The sequence below is a fragment of the Sturnira hondurensis genome, unplaced genomic scaffold (assembly GCF_014824575.4).
Source record: "Sturnira hondurensis isolate 20B ecotype Veracruz unplaced genomic scaffold, ASM1482457v3 Scaffold0024498, whole genome shotgun sequence".
Lineage (NCBI taxonomy): Eukaryota > Metazoa > Chordata > Mammalia > Chiroptera > Phyllostomidae > Sturnira > Sturnira hondurensis.
Window position 1 is genome coordinate 59,124 of NW_028097129.1, and position 27,113 is coordinate 86,236.

Genomic DNA, 27,113 nt, shown 5'->3' on the forward strand with positions numbered 1-27,113 from the left:
GTAGATTTGACCTGTGATCAGAGAGCATACAAGAGGCAAGAGATCAATGTTTCCCTCCCACCTCAAAGTTTTCTCTCTCTTTCTCTAAAATCAATTTAAAAAACATACCCTCAGGTGAGGGTAAAAGAATTACAGCACTAAGATATGATCACTGCAGAGAAATGCAGTTAAGCACTATGAAATAAAAACCTAACACCTTAAAAGCCAGCATGGCAGAGGTAACAATCAACACTATTTTCCCTCCCAGACACTGATCAATATAATCGGGCATGCCAGTGTATACATGTATACAGGGGTATGCGTGTTTTTGTGTGTAAATGTGTATTTTTGTGTGCCTGCTTCATGTTACCTGCTGCTTAAAACCTTTTGATGTCCTACAGGGCTCAACATGGTCTGGTCTCATGTGCCAGGTTCTGTGTTATGGCAATGACAAATTATTGCATAAAACAACAGAAATTTATTCTCTTATAGTTCCGGTGGCCGGGGCCTGAATTTATGGGGCTAAAATCAAGGTGTCAGTAGAGCCTTGCTCCCTCTGGAAGCTTTAGGGGAGAAATCTGTTCTTTCACCGGTACGCAGAGCTACATTTTTTGGCTTGTGGCTCTTTCTCCATCTTCCAAGTGGCAGAGGATCTTCTCTCTAGGACTCTGCTTCTCTCAGTTCTTCTCTTCTGTCTAAAACTTCCCTCTGCCTCCCCTATATAAGGACTCTTATAATCCAGGATGTTCTCCTATGTCAAGGTCCTTAACTTAATCACATCTGCAAAAACCTTTTCCATATAAGGTAATATTCACAGATCCCAGTGATCAGGACATGGACATTTTGGGGGGCTGTTGTTCAGCCAACCACCCCTCATATATGTCTCTAGCTTCCTGTTCTAGGCAGCCCCCTCCCCTCACCCTCGGCACTCCAGCTAAATCTGTGGCTCTTCTTGCAGTTTCTTGAACACACCACACTTCCTGTTGCCACAGGCCTTTTTCAAATACTGGATATCAAATGGGCATCAGAGAGAGAAAAATAATTTCAATTCCTGGAAAAGTTGGGAGAGAGAAGAAGAGGGGCAAAGTCAGGAACCTTTTAGTTAGAGAGTCCACAGGAATACCTCTGGTATTTACCTCTGGTATTTACCTCTGGAATTACCTCTGGTAATACCCCTAGTAGGACATTCAAGGAACCCTTCTGGAGAACAAAACACCTCACAGAGGTCATTAACACTATTTAATACTCTGCCTCCTCTTTGAAATCCTCCATCAAGACTGTAGTGCTGATTAAGGCTTCTGTGTGAATGTGTGGACCTGGGCTCAAGGTCCAGGTGGCTAAGCAATGGCAGCACGTAAACTGGGCACAGGGACACAGAGCCCTACCTGACATGGGGTTAAAGGAGAAACTCAGGGCACATAGGGGCTGAGCCTGGCAGACAAGCAGTCCGATTTAGCTACGGAAAACCAGGATGACAGGCATCATGACAGAACAAAACTCAACACTTGCCTTTTTAGAGAGTTCAACCCACCCACCCACCTACAAGCTACCTCAGGGAGACCTGGTGGTGCAAACATTTCCCTCCCCCAGGGGAAAGTGGCCCAGATGTCCACTTACAGCTGTGGAGAGTCGTGACGCCAGTGTCATCTCCAGGTTCCCCTTCAGGCCCACTAAGGGTGGCACCAATGTCAACAGGTCTTTAATCTCCACAAATGCTGGCCAGTGCTGGTGGGGACAGAATAAGCAGCTCAATCCACACACACATATTGGCATATTTCGGACATTTGTTGAGAGAAACTTTCCATAAGTTACTTCTTACTCCTTGTAAAATAAATGAATAAGACTAACTAGTTTCTTTAATGACTTTAAACTAAACAAAAATAATGATGAAGCTGTGAAATTGTCTTAAAACTATTATTCAGTGAACAGCTGTAGTGGCCTCAAAAAGAATTCCTTTCTCTGGTCCTCAGCACCTGGGAAAATTGGGGGAATAGGCTCAGTCTAGCCTGTGGACATGCTTTGTCAGGAGTGCTAATGTGTTTGTAGAAATAGGAATGAATCACCAATTTTCAAAGTTGGGAGACTGACACGAACTGGGAGAGCAGGGGCTGAAGAGTGGTGCTGCTTTCTTAGGAACAGAGCCTCCAGGCAGCCCCAGGCTTGCACCCCTGCTCTCAGGCACCAAGGCTGAGTACAAGTTGCCCCGGGGCATCATGCAAGGGGCTCTGCATTTGTCAAAACAGATAGAATGTGTCTCTACACAGGTCTCCATCAAACATAAATAAATAAAAATTAAAAATAGAAGGAATGAAAGGGATGCAGGTTTCAAGAAAACTAAGAGAAAAAAATTCTTTGTGAAGTGAAAACTACTCCAACCTGTTTCACATACAACTAGATTATCCCCCCAATAAATTTGTAATGATCCTATTGACTTACTGGAGCTCCCTGGCCCCTACAGATATCTGTGACCCCTATACTAGAAGGTCCTCCTGGTATTGGAATGCTAGACCTGAAAAAAACCAATTTTGTCAATGAGGAGACAGAAGGCCTGGGGTCCCCCATTCCCTAAGACAAGAGCTGTGTGAAGGTGTGAGGATCCACTCACCTCTGGGCCTTGGAGTCATCATCGGTAAAGCAGTGCAACAAAATGTTTCACCAGGCCTGGAGGTGAAGGGACTGGGCCAGGGCCTTTTAAGATCCATTGTTTATGGTCTTCACTCCTTGATTACTCCCTTTACTTACCTACAAAGCTGTGAAATTCGGAATCCTTACCTGCTCTGATGGATTTATAAGTCTGCCCTCTCCTAAAAGTTCAGAAGAAAGCTGTCACCAGGCAAAGAGGTGTACCATGATCACAGTCCCAATCTTTGGGAAGCCTCTGGCCCCAGTGCAGCCAGGCAGCTGTCCAATCAGCTACCACACTCTACCCAGCAGAGCATGATCTCCCATCAACTGATGGGCAAAGGCCCTCTCTGCTGCCACCCCAAACACCCTCCTACTGCCTCTGCAAATTGGCATGCTCCTATGTGCTCTCTTTTCCTGCCTACATGAAAATCAAGTACCCACCAAACCCAAAGTAAAAACAAACCCCAGCTCTCTCAGCCTTCCCTGCCACACAAGCCTGCCCCCTCTCTTACTCAGCATCACCAAATTTTGAAGGAGTTCTTGTTGTCACCTATCATGATTAAATGCTGTGCAAGCCTCTGACTACCACATTACCCTGCAGCAATACCCCAACTTTGCAGTGGCCCTTTCAATAATCTTTTAAAATCATTGAGCAGGTCCCAAGTTTGTGATCATTAATATAGAAAATGTACATGTCTAAGTAATAAACCATCAATTGATTTTTTAAATGTTTTTATTATAAAAGAGGGGAACATAAAACTTGTGGGATGTTTGACACTGTATTTGAAAAACTGGCGCATTAATATCTGGTTTGACAGAAGTAGTTATAATTCTCAGTGAGTTCTCAAGGTGCTCATCAGACATTTCTGTTCTAATTTTACCTATGTGTTTCATCCTTGAAAATAGTTGCTCTCAAATGTAGGTGCCGCCAGATAGTGATGGCATGAATAAGGTATGACTGTGAAGCAAGGGACATTTGTCTCTGGGAAGACAGGACCTATAAAAGTCCAATAAGGAGACATGATCACGTTTTTCTGTAAGGTGAATGTTAGATTGAAGCTCTCTGCATTCCATTTGAAAATTGGCAGGTAACATATTTATGTCAACTGAAAATCAAGACACAAATATAGCAAAATATTGATTATTTTCCCAGAAATATTGAAACATTTTCAAATTTTTGTATCAAATCAAAAAGCAAAGCTGCATACTGTTACAGGACTGTGTTTAGCCAATGTGTTAAAATGCATAAAGTTGTTTGCCTTCATTTGAGCTTGCCATAATTTGTTTCATTTGGAATGCTGTTATGGTCTGAAACATGGTATTGATAACGTGGTTTTCATCTTGAAGATGCATTTTTAACTCATTTAGATGAGTGGTTAAATCCACTAAAAATGCTAAATCTGGAAGCCAGTTTTTGTTGTAAAGTTCTGGCACAAATTTGGGTTTTGATACCATAAATGACTTGATAACATGTCACTAATCATAAAATCTTTTCAACATTGGGCCTTGACTTAGCCATCTTACTTCCAAAAAGTAAATGATGTCACCATAGGCAGTGTCAATACTTTTAAGGATTTCCTGAAATTGGAATATTCAATCCCTGGCTCTTATGAAATTCACAGTCCTGATGATGATTTCCATGGCATTATCCATTTTTAAAGCTTTGTGCATAAGTTTTCTTGATGTACTATGAAATGATATTTCATCAAACGTGAGTTTTGGGTGGCAATTGCATCATCTTCTATTAATTTTACAAGTCCCTCTCTTTTACCTACCATCACCAGGGACCACCAGTAACTACAGAAGATACGTTGACAACAGACAAAGAAAATCACTTTAACATACTTTTTACTGCTTCATATAAAACTCTTGATTTAGTTGCCCTGTAGTGGCAGCCGAGAAGGCTGTGGTTTGGGCCTCTCGGCCCAAACCAGAGCTCAAACTGTAAAGCATGGTGAGTGATGTGTGAGGCGCTGCGGAGGTGTGAAAGTACCTTTAATAACCAAATAAGAATGCTTATCTGACTTCTAAGTAACATTAAATGCCCTAAAGTTGCAATGCAAGGTGGAAATATTATTGATAATGGCTGCCTCACAACATCACCATGAGCACAGGTAACATCTGATGATGGGAGCCACACATCACTGTAAAACTGAAGCCACATATGCCTACAAATAGCGAGAATGTACATATGTTTATTTTACATCACATCACAACATGTAATCACAAAAAAATCTCACAATATTTTAAGTAAATTTACAGTTTTGTGTTGGGCTACATCCATAGCCATCCTGCAGGCTGTGGGCTGGATACCCCTGCCCTAAAGGAAGCAGTGACCTCCAAACGGGTGACTCCACTGGCTCTCTTAACATCCATACTGCTGCGCCCTCTGTGCTAGGGAGCCTTCTACCCCACGACCACTACCCAAACATGTACTAGACTCCCAGTGTGACAGGCACACCTCTGAGATCTCCACATCCCCTGTGCTATGCCGGCCTCTGTAATCATTTCATCTTGGCTTCCACTGAGGGCTCCTTGTCCTCTACCTGACCTTTTAATTTTTTGAATTTAACTTAAAGGATTTTATTTCTTTTTCCAAATAGGAAAGCTACCACTACAGTGAAAATTAGAAATTTCACCAAAGCCTAATAATCCTTGATTTTAAATGGGCACAGGCTTTTCAACTCTGGCCAATCCTCAGGTTATACGATAGCCTTATGGGACTTATCCAACCAGAACTAACACCCTATCTCAAGAAAACACAGGGTCAATCTTTTTCAAGATTCCAATTCCACAGCTGAGAAACTCCCTCTTAAAGGACACATTGAACCAGGCCAAGGAGAGCAGGCTGCCACCACACTACTGACTGCCCTGTGGCACACATGGCTCCTGACCAGCCCTTTCCCAGCCCTGGATGCACCCCAACCCCTTCAAAATCTTCTTGCTGCTAAAAGTAAAACCCAGAGTTTGGGAAACCCAAGGTGGCAGACTTCCTGTTGTAATCCTGACTTTCCTTCATATTTCATCTTCATTTCTCCTTTCCTTCCACATCCTCACCTTTCCAAGGCTTGAGTTACCATCCACAACCACCCCACTCTCCATCAACAAGCAGCCTGAAAGAGGAAAAGGCTGAAAGGTTAACCTTTTGTGGGGGTTCCATCCTTCTTATAAGTAGTCAGTCGGGTGTGGGCTGGGACACAATCATGACAAAGGAGATTTGAGAAATCATGTCTAGACACATGACGCATTCTTCAACCATAAGGGACAAAGTCAACAAACATGGAAATGTAAAGTGGAAAAAGAGGAGGACTCTGGATACTGGTGACACTATTAATCCAATGAATTAACTTGTGCAGGAGCTGTCTCATTTACAGACTTCTCTACAGGGACCATAAATGTTTTTAGTGACTGGCTCAGATCTGCCTTCTGGGTGTTACACCTGCTGACCCAGCTGTTACCTGAACCTGGATATCCCACAGGCCCTCCTCACCAAGCCTCCTTTGCCCTGCTCCACCCACTGTAGTTCCAAGAATCCTTCTTGCTCTGCCAGCCAGGATTTAATTAACCTGTTGTTCCCTGACATCCTGGCATCCAAATTTTCACAACTGTCTTAAATTCTACCACTAGCTTCCCCAGCAACACTTTAAAGACATCTATCTGGGGCACTGGCAAAGCTGAAATAAATAAAAAATAACGATTCTTGCACTTGGACTCTGAATCACAAAGCCTCCCTGCTTTGCCCTATGGCTGGAACCACACCCTCCAGGGCATCTCTGACCCCACTGCCAGGGTTGAGTGCTGTTGCAAATATATGACCATGTCACCCAGCCCCTTCTAACCTTTCATGGGCAATTCCACTCCTGGACTTATAACCCAGTAGAATCCTTTTGCCCAGCCACCCCCCTAAAAACATATGCCTACCTCCCCTCTAAAAAAGCATATGCAAAAATGTTCCTGGTAGCATCATGCTTTCAGAACAGTATTATAAGTCAGTATTATAAGTCAGAAGAATGGTTTAGGTTTGGCCAGGCATGGAGGGCTGAGAATGCTCTTGACCCAGGTGGTGGTTACTGAGGTGTATTAATCTTGAGATAGTTCATCAAACTGTATATATGTATGAGTTGTGAAATGTTCTATACTTCTGTGCTATACTTCAATAAAACAAATACATGATATTTATTATTAAAACTAAGAATGACAACAAAATCAACAACCCCTGTGCTCTCAGTATGTAACTTAAACTCCTGAGCAGAGCTGACATTGTCCCTCACTGTCTGCCCAGAGCCCCATCTCCATGACAGTGGTACTCATGCTCCTCACTCTTCACAACACTCTTCACAACATACACTAATCTGTCCATATCTATGCACACACTGATCCCTTCACCTGGGATGTTTACTATTCCTCACATCATCCTGGAAACTGCTACATTATCCAAGGTTCAACTCCAACTGTCCTGCTAACAGTAGATTCTCTGACTCCTTTAGGAAGAATGGATTATTCCCTCTTCCTTCAGAGGCAAATGTCTGCTCACTGCCTCCACTCACTCACTCATTTGTGGGATAATCTAATGAGCATCTGCCTTGCCTATTAGACTACCAATGCCATGAAGGCTGGTGCTGGTCTGCTTTTGCTCACCACTGTACCCTCAGGGCCCAAGAGCAGCTAGCCGAGTTCATTTAACAAAATGTGCTGAATGAATGAAGGAGGAACCAGATGAACAAGTGACTTCACCTATCGTACTCTGCAGCATTTGGTTCTCAGCTGCTCAAAGGCAAGAACCCTGGCTGATGTGTCTCTGATTCAGTGAAGAGAGATCATATACCCTCTAACCACAATGAAAGCCACTCTTACTTGCCCTGACTGGTGTAGCTCAGTGGATTGAGCTCTGGCCTGTGAACCAAAGGACTGCTGGTTCAATTCCCAGTCAGGGAACAGCCTAGGTTGCAGAGCAGGTTCCCAGTAGGTGGCACGCAAGAAAGAGGCAACCACACATGACTGTTTCTCCCTTTCCTTCTCCTTCCCTTCCCCCTTCTCTAAAAATAAATAAATAAAATCTTAAAAAAAAAACAAAACCACTCTGCCCTGGCTGGTGTAGCTCAGTGGATTGAGTGTGGGCCTGCAAACCAAAGCATCACCAGTTCAATTCCCAGTCAGGTCACATGCCTGGGTTGTGGGCTAAGTCCCCAGTAGTGGGGGACGAGAGGCAACCACACATTGATGTTTCATTCCCTCTCTTTCTCCTTCCCTTCCCCTCTCTCTAAAAATAATTAAATAAAATCTTTTTTTTTAAAAAAACACCACTCTTACTATCTCCAGGTACACACATGTATACATAAACCCCAAAAGGTCTGGAAGAACATTCACGACCTCATAATACAGGAACAAACTGAGAGTAAAGGCTGTGGTCAAAGAGGGCTTAACTTCACCTCCAATATTTATTTTATGATAAAGAGAAATATTTATACCTTTCTTGTATAAACTGTTTTTTGAAAAAAAACAACAACTGATACTCTGGCCATATACAGGACCTCAGTCCAATCCCTAGGCCCAACCATAGACTGAATAAAGACCACAAAAAGAGGAGGAGAGACCTCTGGCCCCAAATTGAGAGGAGGTGAAGTCAGAACCCAACCAGTGCCCTTGGTCTCAGGACTGTGCCAGGGACAGCCCACGAAGTGTGCCTGCCAAGTCAGGAGATCATACTTGCTATCAACTCTTAAGCCTCAGGCCCCAGCATGCAGCCTCCTCTGGGCAGGCATGGTCTGGGTACAGTGGAAGCTAGGAGCCAGGAACCCATTTCTTGCTGAGGGACTTCCCTTTGGAGTAGTGTTATCAAGGGTGCTTTCTGCATTGCTGAGTGGTGGTGAGCAGAAAAATGGTGGTAGAGGCTCAGGAGCCAGGGAAACTCAAATGCCCTTGAACCTCACATCAAACTGGAGTCATAGAACCATGACTGCAAAGTGAGAAGAAGGAAAAGGCTGTGACTTTCAGAGCTATTTCTCTTTCTCCCAGCTGCTGGCTCCTAAAAATGAATGGCTCAAAGACTGAATTTGTACAAAGCCTTCCCCAAGACATACCTTTTTCTTCACACTGGTGTCCCAGATAGTGCCTTAACACACAATCCAGAAAGTTGTTCTGCCCTCCAACTACACTTCCTCCTGGACTGGCCTACTGTGCCACTTCTGCCAATGGTCAGGCTCAATCCCATATCCTCTCTCCCCACATCCCACCATATCTTCCAGTTTATGCCAAGCTCTCTCAACTGACAGACACCCTCCCAAGTTACAGCAACTGGGGGACACACAATGGGGAGAAGAGGCTCCAAGCTGCGCTCCACCTGAGGCAGCCGTGGAGGTCAAAAAGAGGAGACTCAGGGCAGAATCTCTTTTACCAGTATCTGCAGGAGGGTGTTAGGGTAGGGGTGACAGATTCTTGGAGCAGCTCTAAGAGTGAAGCTCAAAGGCAGGAGAGATGGGTATCTAGGCTGAAAGCCCAGTTGAACACAAGATTCTAATGTTAAGCTGGCTGGTATGCAATAGCTACCCCAGTCCCAGAACTAGTGAGTGCCCCACCCACTGAGGTGTGTGAGCAGAGGCCACATCATGAGCCTCATTCAGAGACCAAGAGACCAGGTTGGGGGTTGATCACCCCTCTCTAACTCAGAGAGAGATGCAAAGGGTTACACTGGGTGGCCATTATTAAGGAGATGCTGTGTGTACTGAGGAAGGAGGAATGTTATCTGGGATGTCCCATAGGTTAAAAAACTAAATTGAATTTTACAGATTAAAAAGCACTTTATGTACTATGATACCACAAATTTATGTGTTTAGATGTTCTTGATAGATACACAGCATGATATTGACAAATGTAATAGGCACCCACCCTCCTTCATTTATGTACATTTTTTAAGTTTTCTAAAATAACACATTAACTGTAAAAGAAATGTTTAAGTACACAGAACAAAACCTCAATGATTCAAACAGCATTACCTGAGCCAACCCAAGGACATAAATAGACCGGGAGAAGCATACACCAGTGTACGATCACTTGAGGGCCTCCCAACAAATGCCTCTACTCAGTAGAGACCACCACAGCCCCTTACTGGCCTGGACCCCCAGCCTGGCCTCTATCCCTTGTCCTTCCACAGAAGAGCCCCATGAAGATTCTGGGGGAAGGAGGAATAGTAACCATCACCCTCAGGCCACAACACAAGGTGCATCCAGTCATCCATCTTTACAATCTTGCAAGGTGGGTGCATTTATTAGCCTCCTATGCAGATGGGGAAACTGAGGCAGGGAGACACTAACAAGTTCCCTCAGATATGAGCAAACAGCACAGCCAGGATTTGAATCCCTCAGGCCCTGCCAGTAAGTCTGCATTCCCTGGAAAGAAAACAGTTTGTGCTCCTGTGGTTAATATGGCTCATGCAGGCTGACCTTCGGAGAGAGTCATCAGAAGCTTCTGTAAATCTCAGACATTGAGGTCTCTGGAGGACCCATACTCTCAGGCCTCAAGGCCTAGTTCAGGGTTGCAGCCCTACTCCTGGGAACCCTGGCCCCCCAATCTCGGGCCCCACACTGCCCCACAGAGGCCCAGTACACACTTGGATGGTGTTCATCACCAGGCCATCAGTCATCATGCCCAGCCCCGAGAGCAGAAGGGGCACGATGATCTGGCAAATGATGGTGAAGGCAGTCTCAGGGAAGACTCTGTGGGAGGACCGGGTGAGCTCACAGCTGAAGCCTCGCAGCATCTTGCCTTGAAAGTGAAACTCCAGAGTCAGTTGGGTGACCACCATGATCAGGCCACTGACCACATTCCCAGGAACAAAATGTCCAAGGCAAGGGAGCCCTCCTTCCTGTCCTCCTCGCCTTCACCAGGATACGTTTCCTAAGAAGTCCACAAACATAGAGTGGCCAAGGGCCTTGTGCCTGTGGAAGGTTCCCCAACTGCCCCTCAGCCAAGGGGCAGAGAAAACAAGTGAGGAAAAGAGGCTATTGTAACTCAGAGCCTCTTTCGAGGCCTCAGCCAGCTCCTGCTATCCATCTGCTCTTTGAAGATCAAGTTTTCTCCAGAGTGGCTGCTACGTCAGCCAGGACCTCTGTCAGCTAGCTGGCCACAAGAAGGCTCACTGTCTCTCAGTATAACATTGAGAGCATCCAGCCCCTCTGGCCCACACTGGCTCAGGGTGAACACAGAAATAGAGCCACGTGAGGTCTGGCCTTGGCAAGGGCCACATGGAGGCCTGCCACCTCTCTAAGTGTGCTCTGGGTGGCCTTGACTCTTGGCAGATAAGGGCCTAGAGAAACATCTACATGAACAACCTACTCCTTAGGCCAGGCCTGTAGCCCTCTGAGGTTCTTCAGGTCCCCAAGAAAGATACACCTGTAGTCAGCTCGACTTCAAAGTCCAGAGGGTCACAGCCACATGAAGAAGTTGTGTTTAAAGGAGTTATAGCCCTGTTCCCTCATGGGCCCAAGAGATTTGTAAACATGCTTCCAAAGGGACCACACTCTCTCATCTGCTACAGAGGTAACACCAACCTGACCCAGAGGGGGCTACGGTGCTACCTCTGACCTCCAGAAATTCTATTGTTGAGTTTGTCCACTGTGCATTCTATAGGTGCCAAGAACACAATGTCCAGCCCTGAGGGAAGACTGGAGCAGGCATCAAGGACACAGCCAGCAGAAGCCCACAATTGAGGGTTTGATGCATTCTTACTCATGGACCTGAGGACCTCACTTTGAATCTGGTCTAGGCCTAACCTCTGCTCCTGTTCATAAACCAGTCCTCTTAAGCACTTAGCTGCTGCCCTGTCCATCCCAAGTCCAAGTCCTGCCCCCTTCTCCTAATATTCACAACCCTCACCAGTCTAGATGATAGCGACCTCCTTGTTCCTATCCTCTTTCCTCACCAACTCTAGCCAAATGTCTCCAGCAACCATTTCCCCCAAGCCCCAGGTACTCCTTTCACTGCATCTTTCCCCACACCATTCATTTACTCATTCTTTCAACAGATATTTTTAAGCCCCCTCTCAGGAGCCAGGTATAACGAGCTCTAAATTTCTTTGGCATCCCTTCCATTGAGAGTTAAAGTTCTGTCTCCTCCTCTTCAATCCGGGGTGGCTGGACTAGTAAAACACAGTGGAAGAGACACTGTGCCAGTCTGATTCTGGGCTCAGATCTTAAGAAATTTCTTAAGAATTTGACAGCTTCCACTTCACACCTCATGAGACATTTATGCTTGAAACCCAGCCACATTATTATGCAGAAGCCCAAGTGGTCACATGGAGAGCTTATAGGGCTTCCAGCCCAGAACCCTTGCTGAGGTTCCAGTTGACAGCCACATGTAACTGTCATATCATGTGAACAATCTTGGATTAGGTAGAGTGCCTAGCAAGCCACCCTTGCAGGTGCTGCATTGAGCAGACAACTATTTTCACTGAGCCCAACCCAAAGACCTACAGATTTGTGATCAAACTGAATGACTGACTTCAAATAAGTCACAAAATTTTGGTGTGGTTTGTTGCATAGCAGTAGATAACCAGGATATTTTAGGGAACCTCATCCTCATCCTTGACTTTACTCAGCTCAGATAAGCCAACAACTCCCAGCCGTCTCTATCCTGAGCTTTCAGACTGTACTTAACCCCATCATGGAGAGGGACAAGTACTTCAAACTCAACTTTCATGATCATTTCTTCCAAACCTCTTTCTCTAAGTTTCCAGACTCAATGAATGGTTCTGCCAGAAACTCAAAACTCACTCGTGGGCCCTCCCCTGACAACTTCAATCCTACATCCAGTCTGCCTGTCCCCAAATCTCTCCTGCATCTGCCCCTCTTAACCGACTCATGGACAGGACCTTCACCATGCCCTTATTACCTCCTAACCCATCTGCTTACCAGTAGTAAAACGTGCTCTTCATACTAACATCCTACAGTACATCTCCAAGCCATTTGCCCCAATATCATTAGCTGTCAACTTACTACCTGAGAAAGTTTAGATGTGTGGCCAGGCAGTCAAGGCTTTTTATAATTTAAGGGGTAAAAAAGCACCCATTTAGACTCTCTCTCTTTCTAGTCCCTGGTCATATAATACTACACGCCACAGAAGGCACTTCCTGCAGACCCTCGCATGGGTTGTGCCTGTGCTCATGCAGCTCCTTCTGCAGGCTCCACACATGGCCTAGGATGAACTCCTGCCTAGCCTCATGGCCAACTGAGGTGCCATCTTGTCTTTGAGGCCTCCCAACCTTCCCGGGCACAGTGTAACATCTACTTCACCAGAATTCCCAAAGTACTTTTTCTGAACCTCTCTGAAGGTAAGTTCACTTAATGCAAGCATGAACTGAGCATGAATCTACTCTCCCTTCCTGGCCTGTGCTCCTCTTGAGAATGGATTCTGGCTGACTCATTGCTGCAATCTTCACAGCAGGGAAAATTCATTAATTTACTCCACAAATTAGTACTCGGGGCCTAATATATGCCATATTCTGGTCTAACAGATGCGGTGCATCTGTGCATTTGTTAATGGAACAGGCATATATAGAGCTTTCCAGTGTAGTGGATAATCACAAAATGAAAATGTAATTATGACCTGTGAAAAGTGCTCAGAAGGAAAGACAAGGATGAGAGAGCATAGCACAGAGTCAACTACACATAAGCACTTAATGACCAGTGAGTGAACAAATGAATGAAATAATGACAGATCTTCACTTTCTTTTGTGTAGCAGTCCCTGCTTCTCAATTTCCTTTAACAATGAATCATTTCATGTTAAATCAATTACCAAAATATTTCCAGGATGTTCACTGGCAAGCACTGCCTTCCCTAGGCCCTGAAACGTTTGCCCAGTTAATATCACAGGCAGGACTAAGACCTTCAGCTCTTGACTTCCCAATGAAGACTGCCTCCACTGCCAGCCGCCACTGTCTACCCCCTGACCTTTCTCCTGTCCGCCATTATCTGCCATCAGTGCTTTGGGTCTATTGGTTCAAAAAAAGAGTCTAAACAAGTAGGAGAAGGAAAGAAATGGCGAGTTTCTGAGAAAAGAGTTGTGGAAGTTAGAAGTTCACTGGTTTAAGGGAGCTAACTGATTTAAAACAGAACCCCTCTCAGCTAGCCTGAGACACTCAGTATACCACTCCCATGGCACACAGCTAGAGAGGCTCGAAAAGTGATTACCTTCTTCTGACTTTGGCAACTTCTGTGATTTTCTTATTGTTCTAAATGGTCAGATATCATAATACAATATGTAATCATACACAATGGGACCCTGAACCATTCTCATTAGTACAAAAGATATGAAAATAGATAACTACTTGCATAATTTCATATAGAGTCCTAATAAGCAGGTTATAAATCATTGCAAAAATGTTCCTCATTTTTATTTAAAAAATCAAATGAGAAATTAAGATAAACACACAGATACAGTCATGCACACAGACATATAAGTAGTAAAAAAAGTTTAGCAGGACATATACCAAAATGCTCAAAGTGGTTATATTTGAGTGGTAGAAGTGTAAGTGACCTTTATTTTACAATTTTCAGTATATTCTATTTTGATTATTTGCTTTTATAACCATAAAAACATAACCATGTCACCACAAATAAAATATGTCATTATGTGAGAAAAATTACTTTCTGTACAACTTAAGAACAAAATGTCAACACAGTTTATGTAATTTTAAAAATAGTTCAGTACCACAGTGGAAAACCTCGAAGAGTTTAAACTATCGAAATAAATTCCAGGTCTGTATCAGGTAGAGGGAATAATCTGGGTCAAACATCAGGTGGTTTTCTGGGTGACCTGTAACAAGTTCCTGCCCTTGCATGGGCCTCTAATCCACCCACAGCCCAACAACATAACAGGTTAGACAGCAACAGTGGATTTCAATCCACAATGCCAACAGAACTACCTGGGAACTCCTGAAATGTGCAGCCCATCCCCCACATAGACCAATGAATCCAATCCCCAAGCCTGAGGCATCATAACCACTCATCTATTCCAACCCCCCCTTGATTTTCAGGGGGTGTGTCACTGCATAACAGTTAGAGGAGGGTCTGCAGAGGGAGAGCGAAGAGCCTTGGAATGTATATTGCCATTCCTAGCTTTCACTTCTTATTCTTCAGTGGGAACTGGTTATTTTCCCAGGAGTATACCTTTCAAAAGGCCTCCTATTCCTTTCATGGGTCACCTTGAGCCTGGGCTGGTTTTGAGCCAAATGGTCATTCTTTTTTATTTTTTTTAAAATCCTGACCTGAGGATATGTTAAGTGATTTTAGACAAAGGAAAGGAGAGACAGAAATATTGACGTGAGAAAAAGCACAGATTGGTTGCCTCCCATACATGGCCCAACCAGGGATCAAACACACAACCTAGGTATGTGCCCTGACTGGGAATTGAACCCATAACCTTTCGATGTATGGGATGAAGCTCCAACCAATGAGCCCCCCAGCCAGGGCAAACAGTCGATCTCAAAGGCCTGAATTCTTACCCATCCTGTTAGGTTCTCAGAAATCAAGCCAATTATATCTTCAAAAACAAGAAAGGGAAATGTTCTTTATTTTCTGCTTCTGATTTGGCTAACAGAAACTACCTACAAGTATAAATGGACTGAATCACTCATTTTCTCCCATCCCTGTCCAAACTGCTTTCATGAAGTTTCTCCAAGCAGCTCCTTCATGTCACTCAGGCCTTACTCCAGTATCTACTCAGAAAGGCTTCTCCAGCTTCCGTCTCCAAGGCTGGGCCATATAACCTAGCTTTATTTTCTTCAGACCCCTCACGGCTTTCTAACATTGGCTTGTACATCTACTGTCTGTCTCTCCCCTCTCAACTTTGATGGTCATCAGAGCAGGGCCTGGTGCTTGAGTCTACCACAGCGACCAGCACAGTGTTGGCCCATGGCACACATACAATGTTACATGAATGAGTGAATGAATGAATAAATGAATAAAGAAATAAACGGAATGGTACAAAGAGAAAAAGAAACCCAGTCAGCCTTCCATAGGTTGAGGGTGTAAAGCCTAAAGTTATGATGATTGGCTGCCCTAACATCTGGTGAAACCATGGCCTAACTGCAACTTCCTTTCCCATCTCTGCTCTGGTGAATAGGGTTTCCTAGCTAAGCAATGCTTCTTATAAGGGGGATGGGGCACAATTCCTGATTATCCTTGAGCAGTAGATTTTAGTTCCTGCCAGCCCATGAGATTATTCAAACAAGCTAATCTCACCCACTCACAGGAACCAGTGGGCACCTCACCCTATTGTTACTACAAAGCCTGCTTCCCACAGCTCTTGGCAATTCACTCTACTCCCAAACACAACCCATGTGGCCCTGTGTGGTAAGCAGTGCCCTTCTCCCTTGGGCTGTGAATACACGTGACTGATACTCTGTGGTCTCATTTGTCCAGTGCTGTGGTCATGAGTTCAGGCATCTCATAATGCTAGGGCTGGAACCCCACACCCTCACCAATGGAGTGAAGAAGAGGCATTCAAAACAACTGGCATCAGGAATAGGACTGCCCAGCCCTGATGCAGGGCACCTGCTCAGCTTTCACTATTCTTTGCTGACTAACTAGCTCCTGACACAAGGAAGATTACCCGCAATGGAGCCACTAATTACTGGTCAGCTTGTGCCTACACTGCTCCACATGTGGTCACCTCTCCTTGGCACTGTCATCTCCTCCCACCCTAAAGTGTCATCCTTGCCCCTAAGGCAAGAACTATTGTTAACGGGCCATATCCCAATGGCAGGTGCCTTCAGGTACAGTTTGTGTCTGGCAGGTGCTCTATGGCACACCTGCCACCTAGTTTGACTTAAAAGTTAGCTTGAAAAAATGGGACTCCACTGGCCACCCCCCCACTACCTACCACCCAGTTAAAATAGTTAATACAGCCCAATGTGAAACTAACACAGGGACTTCAAGGGCTGAAATTTTTCATACGAGACCTACTTAGTGAAGGCAAAGTTACCCCCACTGCTTCTCCTTTTAAAATTCCAATTTGGCCTGTTCTTAAACCTGAAAAGAATATCATATGCTTCATTGTGGATGACCACTACCATAGGCTGTGGTTCCATCCCCTGAGACGTCCATTCCCAATATATAATGTTATTGAGATTACTGATTCCAATCAGCAGCCAGTATTTGCTACTACAGATTTGGCTAATGCATTCTGCTCAGTTCCTATTTCAATAGTCTCTCAGCCAGTTGATCTTCAGCTCTGAAGGGACACAATGCATCCTTTCCAGGCTTCTCATGGAGTATCACCAACTCTGCCATCACACAGACTTTGCAGGCAAGATCTTAAGTGCATGTGCCTTTCTCCAGGAACACAAGTCTGACATTACCCTTAAGACATCCCTCTCCAGGAAGACTCACTTGCATGCACTAATTATAGACATCAAATACAATGGAGCTCACAAGAAAAGAATGGGCCATTACCCTACATGTGGAGCAATTTTCCACCTTGGTCAAATTCCTAAAAATTATTTGGTAAACCAAGGGCAATTATAGCCTCTATACTGTCAAAAAAGAGATATTGACTTCTCAGCATCCACAATGCCCAACATCTTTTTGTCCTTTTTTGGATTCTGGAGGCAACACAGTCCTGATCTACAAATTTTACTTATGGCCACTAATGCTGTCACTTGCAAAGCAGCCTGCTGTGAATGAGCACCTCCAACAAAAGGTTCTAGACTAAAATCTTGTCCAAATTAAAATCAGCCGGCACTCCTACCAGTGCCCTCAGAGACTCTTTCACTGTAGAGAGAAAGAGTAGAGACTTACACCACATTGGTGATAGCTACAGTCTCTACAGTTACTGAATTGAATTAATTTCTTACTCATTCATAAGAAATGCAAGTCTCTACAGTTACTGTAGAGACTGTAGCTATCTCCACCCAGGCTTCCAGGAGTGTCTGGACCACCTACAATAAGTTGCCTAAAGGCTTCTGTTACAAGAAACTGCCCTCCTTGCCTGCACTATATACATCAACAGAGCAACAGTTCTTGGCTGCATACTGGTCACTCCTGAAAAGAGAGGTTCTCACAGACCCTGGTCTTTGACCATCAGCACCCAGATGCCCAGTGAGCCTTGGGAGGCACAGTTACCGAGGCCTCCTCAATATGGGAAGAAGCCACCCTCTGGCACATCCCACCAGCAAGTGGGGGTGGCCTCCCTATCCTCAGTTCCTTGCCAGATGCCATACTGCCAGAGGGAGTCACCCCTTTCCCAGGCTCCTTGGCTATGCGGGGATCAACTTGGGTTCAACTGAATGAGCAATGTCGGCAAAAGAAACACCCAAGCCCTGGCCAAGCAGCTTAGTTGGTTAGAGCATCAATCCAATATACCATGGTTCCAGCTCAATCTCTGGTCAGGGCAAATGCAGGAATCAATCAGTGAATGCACAAATAAGTGGAACAACAAATTGATAGCTCTCTCTTCTCTCTCCCTCTTTCAAAAATCACTAAAAAAACTTTAAAAATTATTTTAAAAAAAGAAACATCCAAACATGAAGAGAATTTTTGTAAGAGTTTATTTGGGCCAAACTGACAACATATGCTGGGGAGCAAGATGCTTCCAAGAATAACAGCTTTGTAGCTTCTTTTATGCATTTGAAATTAAGGAGGGGAAATAAGGAAGACTGGAGAAAGCACAGTGGGGACTGAATTATAGGATAGTTTAAATTATATGTACTCATGAGGATTAATACCCATTTCAAGGGGTATTAATTCTGGTATTTCAGAGGTGTGTTATAATAGATGCATGAGAACAGTGGACAGGGCTGGCTGAAAATCTTCCACTAAAGAAGTTATCTGGGGAATGATTACCCACCATGACTGCCCAGTTAGGAATTTACAGTCCAATCGCCCTGTGGCATTGCTCTCCATAGAACTCCTTTTTTTTTATCTACATATTTAAGTTACAAGGTGGCAAGTGGACCCCTCCTGAGCCAATTAATAAATCTGACATTGATTAATGTGAATTCATGCTTCCTGGGGATATACACTTCTTGCGCAACCACTCCCACAAGTCCTTCAACTGCAATTATTGGCCACAGAGGGGGACCCATATAAGTTTACCATGGGGCCCTCTCCATCTTGGTCAAGAGCCTGCTTCACTTGCTAGGGAGGCACTTCATCTGCTCCCTAGAAGTCCCAGTCACCACCAAGGTCTAAGTTGGCATCAAGGCGTCAGGGGTCAATGTGGTGTAAGGCCTAAAACTAGTAGAATTATATGCTATTGTGACATCTGGGGAAAAACAGGTGGTTCCTAAATAGCCTAAGAACAAGGCCCCTCTCACTCTGCTCCCACAAATCGGGTCCCCTAGCCCACAACACTTCTTTTCATGGGAACTGTGCCTGTCTTTCCCTGAGTGGAAGCTCTAGTTCCCTACTAGGCTGTTTACTGTAGGGAATAACAACCCAGTTATTAACAACTGGGTATAACAACCCAGTCATACCCTCCTGCAGAATACAGGAGCTCCCCCACCCTTTCGATGCCACAGAGGACCTCTTACAGTCCCTGTGGGTTCATATGCTCCCAAGTGCACCCTCCTTTGGGCCCTGTGTGACAGGCACTATCCTCTCCCAGGCTGTGAGTATATGTGATTAATAACCTGTTGTTGATCTCAGCTGTCCAGTGTTGGGTGCCATGTGTTCAACCACACCCACAAGACTAGAGTAGGAATCCCTCCCTCACCAACGGAATGAAGAGAAGGCAATCACCAGAGGCCCACCTTACCAGCTGCATGACCCAATCCAGTCAATAATTTCTTCCCTCATATAACCCTCTATCCCCTTGCCTCTCCCCTCAGCCAGACCACTTGCCCTCCCTGCTTTCCTAGGCTGCTCCGTATCTTTGCTGAGATATGATCCATTGGACCCTCCCTCCATTTTGTCTGCACCCCACCCTCATTAGACCCTGACCACTATGTAGACCAGCACAATGCTGGTGGCTCGCCAGTCTGAACTTCTGATATACATACATGACACAAACAGAGCAGACTCAGAACAAATACTGCCTTCATATGAACACATTCCCTAACTCCATAATATCTGCTGGCCTGTGTGTCATGAAGGGGCCGGAGAACTAAGAGGTAGCTTCTGCTTCTAAAGAGGACACAGGCTCAGAACCTTAAATGGCTGAGGATTAATCTGACTATAATATATATAAACACCAAACGCAAAGTTAAAAGTAGAAAGACGAAAAGCATATTTACAACCCATATCACAATTAAATGGCCAACTACCCTAATTGTCGGGAGCCGACCAGCAGCCGTCCCTTGACACAGTTGAGAAGGATGAGATGCATCTGCACAGTAGAGGCAACTGTGGCTGGACTTCCTGTCTATCTCTTCTTGCATGTTTGTCTCTGCGATTAATAGGTGGTGGGATTTTTAGACACCTGTATCTCAGGTCCACTGATCTGCATAATTGCAATGAAGTTGTACAAAATAATCTCTTGGCCAAAGAAAAGTCAGAGAACAAAGTCCCCCCTAATGAAGTAGCCCCTGAATATCTAAAAGTTGACAAGTAACAGCCCTTCCTCTACCTTGGATAAGAATATATATTAACTAGAATTAGACAGGCTAAGAAACAGGAAAAGCTGGTTAACTATTACAAACTAGGCATGTAGAAACAACAATTACCAAGGAGTCAGAGTTCATATTACATAAAGAAACATTTTAGACAGAAAGATAGCTAAGTAAGACATCACAAAGGCCTTATAATAAATTTCCTATAACCTCTGTTTGGTCTAGAGTATACTTTTGCCCCATGCCAAATTCAAAGATCTTTAATAAATAATATGACATTTAAACTCTGTACATACAGCTATTTCTAATTGTCTGATTAATGGCTCTCCCAGTCAAAACATCCTTTAACATAACTGAAACTATGGAAATTCTTGTATTTTTTTTCCTGGTTACCTCTGTATTGTTTTTTTTTTCTGCTTAATTGATCATGCCATGCACCTGTTTCTTTAATGTTATGTAACGATCCCTATAAAAATAAAGCCTAAATCAAACTCTGAGAGTTTGGTCAGACCCACAGAGGCTGACTGTTCTCCAGCATCCAATCGGGTATCTGACTCTTCATTCATCATCTGTGCAGTCCATCCTCTGGGGACCGTGAGACATATCAAGGCTGGATCCCAGCACCTAATGTATAAGGAGAGCTTAGGTAGCAATAAGAAAAAGAATACCTACAACACAGACATAGGAGCAAAGAATATAAAACAGAAATATCCAAAGATATTCAAGCTTACTCATTCATAAGAAATGCAAATTACACTAGAATGGACACAGTAGGCAGGCCTCAATGATGTCCCAGTGATCCTTGCTTTATGTACTGACATTGTGTGTAATCTCTTACGCCAAGTGTGGGCTGAGCTCAGTGACTTGCTTCTAGCCAAGAAGCAAAGATGTTGCTTCTGTGATTAGGTTTCAAAAGAGTGATTTCTGGCCCTGGCTGGTGTAGCTCAGTGGATTGAGCACGGGCCTGTGAACCACACAATCGCGGTTCAATTCCCAGTCAGGGCACATGCCTGGGTTGCAGGCCAGTTCCCGGCAGGAACTCACAAGAGGCAACCGTACATTGATCTTTCTCTCTCCTTCCTTTCCCCTCTAAATATAAATAAATAAAATCTTAAAAAATATTTTTAAAAAAAGAGTGATTTCTGTGTTGTTAGCAAACTCTATTTCCTTCTCAGACCATATACTTTGACAAAGCAAGCCGCCATGTTGGAGACATCCACGGGAGAAAGAACTGAAAGTGGCCTTCGGGCAACAACCAGTGAAGAACTGAGGCCTTCGGTCTAATAATCTGTCCAGTAGCTGAATTTTGCCCACACCACTGAGTGAGCAGGAGAATGACTAAGCTCATGGCTGACATTTTGGCTTGCAGCCTCATGAGAGACCATGAAGCAGAAAACCCACCTAAGCCAGATCTTTGCCTACTGCAAGCAGGAAATAATACATGAGTGTTGTTTCATGTAGCTAAGTTTAGAGATAACTTGTTACACAGCAATAGAAACTAATACAGTATAAAATGAAATACAATTTTCCATCTATCAGATTGTTAAAGATCAAGGAGGCTGAAAATAGACTATGCTAATGGGTGCTAGAGTTAGAGGGAGTATAACTGGTCCCATTCCTAGGACAGGTGACCTGGTGATATTTATCAGAGTCACAAATGCATACACCCTTTGACCCAGCACTTCTATTTGCAACAGTTTAACATATTCATTTATAAAATGTCAAGGTTATTCACTGTACTATGTTAGAAATACCAATTTAAGTTGCTGGTTATTAGGGTGAGCCTTAATCCAAGATGGTCGGTGTCCTTATAAGAAAAGAAAATTTAGACAAAGATTTGGAAGACCATGTGAAGATACAGGGAGAACACAGCCATTTACATACCAAGAGAAGCCTTAGAAAGAATGAGCCCTGCTGATACATTCAAGTGGGACTTCTAGAATCCAGAACTGTGAGAAAGTAAGTTTCTGTTGTTTAAGCCCCTGAATACGTGGTAGTTTTTTTATGGCAGCCTAAGCAAACTAAATACATTGTTAAACTTAAAAGCACATCAGAGGAAAATGGTTAAATACATTTTCATATATCTATACGATGGGATACTGAACAACCATTTAAAAAAGAAGCTTTTAATATATACTTTTACAATAATCTCCAAGATGCATTACAAAGTGTAAAAAGCATAGCACTCAGTTTGTATATGACATCACTTTAGAAAACTACAGCACACAGGGACAGGTGATCAGATACAGATACTTGCTCGTACATGCATAAAATACTTTCAGAAGAAAAGGCAACCACCTGAGGCCCACTGGTTGTCTCTGGGTAGACTACAGAGCCTTCTCCCTGCGCATACTTATGAACCTTTTGAACACTAAATCACATGAATATTTTACCTTTTCCAGAAAAAAAATAAATAAATAAAAAACTGCATCCTCTACTCTGACACTTTACACTCAAACTGAGCAGAGCATCAGATCAATGCATTAGGTAACAGGAAATGGCAAATATTCTATGAGATGCAGAAGTGATGCACCACATGAAGTTGAAATGTTGGGCTAGTGCTTAAGCAAAGGCACCATGAAAGACTGCCTATGTGAAATGGGTTAGGGAGGATAACAGGAGGCCTCTACACTCATAGTTAGTAGAAAAGAAATCATAGTTAGTAGAAAGAGAGGGGACAGGCCAAGTGATGAAAGCCAGACTGGCTGGGTAGAGCCGCAGAATGGCAGCCATGCCAGCACTGAGCCTGTAGGGCATCAGTGAACCTTTTCATCCTTCCTCACAGACCCCAAGGGAACAGAGGAACCCACCTCAAGGGACAGGTGACCCTCTCTTCTGCTCAGCTCAATCAGACCCAGCCAGTTATGGCCATTCCATTCCCTTTGCCTGTGTTTGGTTTCAAAGTGGGATGTGCCTCAAATCTGGCCACTAAAAAGTTGGGAGCTCTCATAAGGAAGTATCCTTATGCCTAAGAAGGAGGAACCAGAACAGATGGCCCACTCATCTCTCTCTGGACATGACATGGCCATGAGAACAAAGCTGATCTGGCAAGAATTCGGAATGATCCTGGATTGTAGATATCGTTGGTTGGTGAGGACACCACTTTCCAACCTGGAATCACCCTGTCCTGAAAATCTCTTCTTGGGAGATGGCATATTCCCTTCTTATTTAACCCAATATTGGTTGTGTTTTCTGGTGCTTGAAGCTAAAACTATCCTAACTGAGACAGCCGATGCAAGCCCAAGACTCTCAGATGTCCATTTTAGGAGTATGGGTTTTATCCCATTGGCAATAGAGAAATCAACAGAGATTTTAAAATTCAGAAAAATCTGCATCGTGGAGATTCCCGACAGAGCACTCAGGCAGTGATCCCATGTAGGATGCAGACAATCCAATGGCACACAGAAGTAATGCTAAAATGAATATTTATACCTAATTATTATCCTATTGTGTAAGTTTTTGAGAATATGCACAGCACTAGATGTAACAGATTATTAATGAAAACAAGAATAACAACAGTTAACCTTCGCTTGGTGCTTTCTAATGAGAGGCGCTGGTTACAAGCATTTTATAGCCCTCTTAACAACCTTATAGGGTAAGTTCTAATTTACAGAAGAGAAAACTGGGGAATAGAGAGCAACTGGTTTAAGTAACTAAGGTCAAACTGAAACCCAGTTAGTTGAGCACCAGAGTTTGGGCTCTTAAGCAATACAGTATACTATTACACTGCCTTCTCATGTGTAATTCATAAAACCATGTGTGTATGTGCTTGTGTCTGTATGTTTAATTTCTAAACCAATGTATATATGTATAGGGGATTTATATATATAAATGAATATGCATATAAATATGTCAATGTATATATAAATATACACATATTTGTGATATATATGTGGGTGGGTATGCATACCAATGTGTCTGTGTTCATATAAAGGATATACACTCATTATGTTATACTGGTAGAAACACTCAATAAAATAGATTTGTTGAAAATCACTGGTATAGAGAATGAACTGCAGAGAATAAGGCCAGAGTAAGGAGGGAGGTAAGGAGGCTGGAGGCTGGTGGTGAGGGTGGTGGGAGGTGGCTGTGGGGTAGGGAAGAAGAAATCCATGGGAGGAAATCTTTGGGATGTAGAACCCCTGGGACATGAAAGTCAGGTGTTGATGTACTCGAGGTTATAACAGTGCTGATGGACCATGGACTAAAGAAGGCTGGGGATAGGGGGCATCAGGCCATTGGCAGGAAGAAGACGGATGAGGGTCTGTGGTCACAGACAGACCAAACACAGAGAACAGGAATGAGTCAGACTGGGACAGGAATTCCAAGAGATAGCCATCCTAGGGCCTGATGAGATCCAGGTAGAACCTGGGAGTGGAGCTTGCAGTCACTGGTGCTGTGATGTTTTGAGGAACTGGAGAGCAAGGATATTGGGAGGGTCACTAAGAACCCCAGTTGAGGGTAAGGCCAGACAGGTAACAGAGTGAAGTGGGATGGTATAACAAGAGGGAATGGTAGAAACTGTGGTAAACCAAAGACCACAGATACCTGAAATAGGCAGCAACCACTGACTGTGACTATGAGGGAATGTGGGTACAATGTTTCAAGAGTTGCCAGGTTTTCAAGATAAAATAGGAATTCAGATTTTTACATGAAATGTCCTAATTTTTAAGTGTTCCTTTAAAAAAATTAAACCACCAGCCTTAAAACTAAGTGGCAGACTGGGATTCAAACCTTGACTGGTTCCAAATCAGTGAGGGGCAGGACACAGAGACCCCTGTGGTGCAGAGTCCATGTGAGTGAGGCAGACACGGAGACTGTTGGACATGTCAGCCCTGCTTCTCCCAGCTTGTCCTACTCAAGACCATCTTTGTTCATAGCAAAGATGTAGCCAGTAATGACTTAAAGTATTCTTGGGTAATATGCTTTTCTGGGGAAGACTTCTGAAGATCATGCTGAAGAAAGGAATGGGGCTTCGATGGAGGGAGAACAGGATATGTATGGTACACAGATAACGTTTTTGTCTGATGGGTAACACCCAGTTCCTCACTCTATGGGATTCTGGTAAGATATAAACCAAGGGACACCTGCCTCACCTCAGAGAGTGAACACAATGTAAGTCAGGCTGGCCAAACAAAGAATGCCATACCTCAGAGAACAGTGACTGGAATAGGAGTGGACATTTGACATCACACTTGGCTCTATCTCTTAAAAAAAAAAAGTACACATACAAAGGATAGATTGCAAAGGGCCACCCTCCCCAGAGCTGAGAGATAAAGAAAGAGCCAGCATCCTGAAATCATTTAAGCACGCGGATTATGCCATATGTTACAAACTCTTAGATATTTTCATTGTATGAGCTAATAAATTGTCTTTCAAAGTTTAATCTAGGTTATATTTAGTCTCTGTCACCAGGAGTTAGAAGAACCTTTACCAATTTATAAACAGCCGTATCTGAGAAGAGGATGCCCTGCCCCATGTTCCTCAAGCTGGACCCAACATGTAGCTGCCACTCTTGAGGGCAGGGGTGTCAAACTCATTCACTGGGGGCCACATCAGCCTTGCCGGTGCCTTCAAAGGGCCAAATGAAATTTTAGGACTGTATAAATTTTAGGAGACTGTAACTACTCCTTAAATAAGGGCAAGGAGCTCGGTGCTGCTGCCAGGTAGAAACAAGGTGCTGGGCCGGATAAAACAAGGTGGAGGGCCGGATTCAGCCTGCAGGCCTTGTGTTTGCCACCTGTACTTTAGGGTGAAATTGTACAGTGCCCCCACCACCATCATCCACATTCAGTTCCCCCTTACCTGGAAATAGTTCAAAAGTATGCCAGCCCCAGACAGTCCCAGGCCAGCAAACATGAAGGGCACTGTCACCTGAAAGCCAATGGCTAAAGCAGTCTCCCTACTGAGCTCAGTCCTCAGTGGTTTAGTGGCCACCTTCTGGCTCTCAGGGATACTCCGAGGTTCATCTTCTGAGGCTGCAGGGAGTCCTCCTGGGTTGAGGGTAAATGGCAACCCTACCTCCCCTGGCCTCCGCTGTCGGGTCTTTGTCCCATCCATGCAAGCACAGCTGAGCTCCTCGTAGCCTTAACCTGGAGACACAAAGCAACAGGGATGTCAGGACAGAGTTTTTGACCCTCAGTGGGGCTGATAACTATAAGTCCTCAGGCCCTTCTGTCTAACAGAGGCTGGCATTATTCTGGTCAGTCCACAGCCCTTCATTTGGTGACTACTCCACATGGTCTCCTACAACCCCAATTTACAAACTTTTAAATTTAATATGCACACATTTGAGAAAAATACATATACAGAACAGAGCATTCAAATATATGAACTGGGACCAGCAAAACCAGTGATATAAGGACCCATGAAAATTCTCTCCTTCAAAAAAGCAACAGAAAATTGTTGTTTATCACTTTTTTCTTGGTCTGCCCCGCCCCCCCCCCCCCACTAGAGCTTTTTGGCTAAATGAACCAGGTTATTTGAAATTTCCAATTTCTGATGTTTCATTATTTCTATACCCTTACTAAAATTATTGTCAAAATTGCTGATAAAGCATAGGTGTAAAATAGCAATACAAAGAAGATGTGAACTTTGGTTAACGTCAGAATCCTGGGAGTTGCCATCAGCTAAAAAAAGAACTCATGGGAGGAGGATGTGGCTCCTTGCTCAGAGAGGGCTCTGTTCTGGCAGCCACATCCTGCCTGTGGCTTGGTCAACCCAAGTACCACATCTTACTGGTTTTTGGACAATAAAACACCATTTGCTATTGAAGAAGGGCGTCTCTCTTTGCAATAAATCAATGTCATCATGAAAGGGTAGTACACATTTCAAATTGCAGGAAACTTGGAGCTTTGAGAATTACATATACATGTGAAAGTGTTGGTGGTCAAGACCTTTTACTACTAATAAAAATAATTTATCTTCATAGAAGAGAATTTGGAAAATACAAAAAGTGGCAAAAAG

The 27,113-nt window shown here is 43.9% G+C and overlaps 1 protein-coding gene across 5 annotated transcripts in view; it reads right to left on the bottom strand.

Annotated features, from left to right (window-relative positions):
• Window positions 1-27,113, bottom strand: part of SLC41A3 (solute carrier family 41 member 3) — a 73,117-nt gene that overhangs the window by 33,468 nt on the left and 12,536 nt on the right. For 3 of the 5 annotated variants that reach the window (XM_037038566.1, XM_037038568.1, XM_037038564.1), the window contains exons 2-3: window positions 25,953-26,239; window positions 1,597-1,704 (exon numbers count right to left, since the gene is read on the bottom strand). In XM_037038566.1, coding sequence (XP_036894461.1) covers window positions 1,597-1,704; window positions 25,953-26,207 — 363 coding nt within the window. In that variant the 5' untranslated portion in view covers window positions 26,208-26,239. The remainder of the gene's footprint in view (window positions 1-1,596; window positions 1,705-25,952; window positions 26,240-27,113) is intronic. The other 2 variants (XM_037038565.1, XM_037038567.1) reach the window with 2 other exon arrangements.